This window comes from Terrapene carolina, unplaced genomic scaffold, assembly GCF_002925995.2.
Source record: "Terrapene carolina triunguis isolate 2854851 unplaced genomic scaffold, T_m_triunguis-2.0 Scaffold517, whole genome shotgun sequence".
Taxonomy (NCBI): Eukaryota; Metazoa; Chordata; order Testudines; family Emydidae; genus Terrapene; species Terrapene triunguis.
In genome coordinates, this window is record NW_020664868.1 from 1,408,943 (window position 1) to 1,413,260 (window position 4,318).

At 65.4% G+C, this 4,318-nt stretch overlaps 1 protein-coding gene across 1 annotated transcript in view; it reads left to right on the forward strand.

Annotated features, from left to right (window-relative positions):
* Positions 1–886: 886 nt before the first annotated feature.
* Positions 887–4,318, forward strand: part of RYR1 (ryanodine receptor 1) — a 187,254-nt gene continuing 183,822 nt past the window's right edge. Inside the window, 4 exon segments of the mRNA XM_029913199.1 lie at positions 887–991; positions 2,033–2,121; positions 2,712–2,808; positions 4,039–4,309. Coding sequence (XP_029769059.1) covers positions 887–991; positions 2,033–2,121; positions 2,712–2,808; positions 4,039–4,309 — 562 coding nt within the window.

Here is a 4,318-nt window from a genome sequence, read left to right on the forward strand (position 1 = left end):
ACCCTAGAGGTGGGACAATAGAGGGCTCTTGGAGTGCGTTACGGATCCCCTCAGAGCTGGGGCCGATAATTGGTTAATTCCAATCCTCTGCTCTTAATTAGCACTGACTGGTGGGGGGTGGGTTGGTCCATGTCAGGACTGTGACTTGCCTAGATTGGGCCCAGTCCTGGGTTCAGCTTTAATGACTGAAGTGCCTCAAAAGGGTTAATTGCAGGCGGGGGGGAAGAGGGAGGGATTGATCTGTCTTGGGGGGCGGAGTATTTTGAGGTGCTGCTGCAAATTCAAAGGGGGAAGGGTCCACAGACAAATTGGCTCGTTAGGGAATCAGCCAGTGCCTGGAAAAGGGCGGCTAACGAGGACCACCTCACCCCCACCAATGGGGGAATTTATAAATAGATCAAAGGGTGGCTCCTTTCTTCTTGTCAGTGGGTCCCCCATGGGCTGCAGGTGGGGGAAGCACCTGGGACTAGCCGATGTTTTCCCTGCTTCTTTTGGGGGGGGGGGGTACAGATTAGAGGGGGTGACAGGGTAGGATTGGGGGCACCCAAACCTGGAGGGGTCTAGGAGGAAATGAATGGCCAGGATTCGGGGTGGGGACTGGCTGGTGAGGGGACAGGCTGAGATTGAGGGGCAGAGTAAAGGGGATTGTGCCTGCTAGCCAGGCATCTTGCAAAGCTGTAGTTGGGTGAACACAAAGGGGGGTGTCTCCATTTAAAAATGAAACAAGGAGGCTGCGTTGGGTGCTGGGGAGGTGCTGGGACAGAGCCGCCCCCCCCAGGCTAAGTCGTTCCCTCTCCTCCTTCCCCAGTTGCGGCGTGTCCCTTGGGCCCGTGCTGGGGGCCGCTGGGGCCGCGTGATGTGATGCCTCGGCCGTGAGCCCGGAGCCATGCCGAGCCCGGAGAGAAAGGAGTTGGCAGAGGCTGTTGTCCGCCACTTGCGCCGCGCCGGCGTGAGGCTCAAGCGCTGGAAGCCCACCCTGAGCGACTCACCCGTAAGTGGGGGAGGAGTGGGCCCCCTCTGGCCTCCAGGCCGCTGCAGCTGGGGTGGAGCCCGTTGTAGACCCAGCCAGCCCTGCGATGGAGCCGGGCGGTTTCATTAACAGGGGAGGCGTGTGTGTGATCTGATTGTCGGGACTCCTGGGTTCCCCTCCCAGCTTGGGAAGAGGGAGTGGGGCCTAGTAGTTGGAACCGGAGGGGCGGGGGAGCCGGGACTCCTGGGTTTCATTCCCAGCTCTGGCTGGGCAAAGTGGGTGCACCTTTATGCCTCAGTTTCCCCACCTGCCATGGAAATGGGGGGCCCCCTTTTGCGAAGCGCTTTGCCAAGCTGCCCCCCCACCCCCTGAACCAGCTGGGCTCTGCCTTGGGGCGTCCTGGGAGTGCAGCGCCGGGGGAGGCCCGCCCCCCCGGTAACCAGGTCACGCTGGCAGCGGTTCCCTTATTGTGGGCGCCGAGTGCGCGAAACAGGATGTGTCGCTCTGCACTTCAAAGCAGCAGCAGCGTCTCTGACCCGATTTCTCCCCTTGTAAGCCCTGCCCCGCTGCCTAGCCCCACAGGCATGGAGCCCCTTTCCCCCCCCCCCCCCCGGGGAGAGGCCTTTGAGCGCTCTGCCCTGGGGGCTGCACTGGCTTTCCCCGGAGAGGGCAGATATTGGTGGGGGGACCGGGCGTGAGGGGACCCCCTTTTATCTTCAGCTCTGTGTGAGGTTTCACTGCGGGGCGTTGGGATGAACCGAGCTGCCTTCTGCTGACTCCAATCAGACCGGCTCCTCTGTGTCACATACGCCCTCTACTGTCCGCAGCTCGGGGCGGGGGGGAGTCTTCTTTAGGCCGGGGGCAATGGGTCAGCTGGCAGGGCTGCTTTTGGCCACAGCTCTTCCACGCTGGCCGCGTGGGTGCCGACCCCATCCTCTGCCCTCCAGTCTGATGCCCAGAGGCTGTGGTGATGGGCACCGGGGGGGGGGGGGCAAGCCGGACAGCTCAGAGCTGTGGCCCAGTGCCAAGTCCTGTCTCTTCTCTCTCTCCTCTCTGTGCCAGGAGAAATCTCGCCTGGCGTCACCCGCCGGCCCGTTCGGGACCCCGCTGCACGCGCTGCCCCTCTCGGAGAGCGTGGAGGGAGTACCGCGGTGAGCGGGGGGGCTGGGTCTGAGGCGGGGGGCGAAGGGAGAGCTTGGCACCAGCCAGCACCGCTATTGGATCCGGATCTCAGGAAACGCACCTCCAATAACTTCATGGCTGGGCTGGAGGGGGGGGGTACAGACCCTCCCTGCCCAGCTTACAATGGCCCCGCAATGGCCCCGCCCCTGTGTTTGGTAGCCCTGGGCCCACCTCGTTTGAAGCATCAGGGACAGCCACACAGGGTGTGGGTTGGTTGGGGGGGGGGGGCTCGTCCTCAGACCCCCCCCGCCCCCTGCGGGGGCAGAGCTGTGGTGGGGTCCAGCCCCTTGCTCACAGAGACCCCCCGCTGCGGGGGTGTCGGTAGAGAGCTCCCGCGGAGCAGTGGGTTTCAGAGAGGGGTAAATGGGGCAGTCCCCTCCCCCCAGGGCAATTGTCTCAGGCTCTCGGCAGACTCAGGCCGACGTGCTGGGGGATGCTGGCCGGGAGAGGTTCGGCCACAAGACCCCCGCAAAGGGTTAAGGGGGGAGGGGCTGATGCGGACTGAGAACCACCCCCCATACTGCTGCCTCCTTAGTGCCCCCCCCGGGTCTGCCCCCAGGTTCCTGGTGCAGATCTGCGAGGCCCTGCGGCGGCATCTGCACACGGAGGGGCTGTTCCGGAAATCCGGCTCCGTGACCCGCATCAAGGCCTTAAAGGTACGTGGCCCCCTCCCCCACTCAGGGTCAGGCCCTGGGGGGCAGGCCCCCCCCCGCCCCGCTCATCCGTGGTAACGAACCCCCTCCCCCACCCCGTCGCAGGCTGACTCTGCACGTACGTCTCAGCCAGCAAGAAGGCCCCGGCGCGTGGCTGATGGTGGTTAGTGATTGTGCTCCAGGCAGGGCGAGATCTGGCGCCTGTGTGGGGGGGATGGGAGCCCTCCCCATGAACCCTCCACCCCTGGGGCGTGAGGAGACGCTCTGGGCTGGCAGCAGTAGTAGGCTGTTCAGCTCGGTCTGGGCCAGACGCAGGAGGATGCGCTTGGAAAGCATGTTGAACTTGCAGTGGCTGGGATTATCATCCCCCGTGTCCCCCCCGATACAGACATGCACCCTGCTCTAACCACTAGCCCCCACTCCCCTCCCAGAGCTGCAGAGAGAACCCAGGAGTCCTGGTGCCCAGCCCTCCTGCTCTAACCACTAGACCCCACTCCCCTCTGAGAACTTCGGAGAGACCCCCGGAGTCTTGGCTTCGTGCCCCCCCCCCCCCCCCCCAGGCCACCCCCCCCCTTCCACAATTTCACTTCCCAAGCCCCCTTCTCCCCCGGGGTCGGCCCTTGTGGGGGGGGGGGGGTCTGTATGGTGGGGGGTGGAGACGTGGCTGTACACTGGGGGTTGGGGGGACTCTTTGGGGGGCTGGGGGCCAGCAGCGTCCCTGTGCTCCGGGTTTCCTGCTGCCACAGGCGGCTGAAATCCAAGGGATGTTGCCACAGATCGAGGCTGGAGTCTTAGACTTGGAGCAGGGATGTTACCCATTCCCCTCCCCCAGCCTGGTGGGAGCCTGGGGTCTTCGCTCAGCCCCTCCCCCGGGCTCCATCCCCCCAGGGGGCAGGCAGGAGAGAGCATGGAGAGCCAAAGGGGAACCCACCCTCATGCTCCAGGGCTGGAGGGGTCAGGCAGGGGGATTTGGTCATGCCCAGTGAGGCCTGGCTGGCTGATCCACGGGCTTCCTGTGGGCCGCTCAGCGGGGAGCAGGTGAGAGAGCCGGCTGGGCTGGTCCGGGCTCTGCACTTGAACCTTCTGCCTGTCCCTAGCGCCCGTCAGCCCTGGAACGACGCCAGGTGGGTGGGTGGGGAAACTGAGGCGCGGGGCAGGACATGAGTCCCCTGAGGTGTTGGTGGCAGATCTGCCCCTTCCCCCGCCACGCTCCTCGGGGCCCTGTCGTTGCAGGCCCAGCTGGAGGCCGGGGAGAGCTGCCTGGACTCGGCTGCCCCCTGCGACCTGGCTGCGCTGCTCAAGCAATTCCTGCGGCACCTGCCCGAGCCCCTGATCCCGGCCGAGCTGCAGGAGCCCTTGTGCCGCGCCCAGCAGCACCCAGCCGAGGGCGAGCGGGGCCCCCTCACCCTGCTGCTGAGCTGCCTGCTGCCCCGCCACAGCGCCCGCGCCCTCCGCTACTTCTGCACCTTCCTGCGGGACGTGGCGGCCAGGTGGGTGTGCGCCGGTGCCCCTC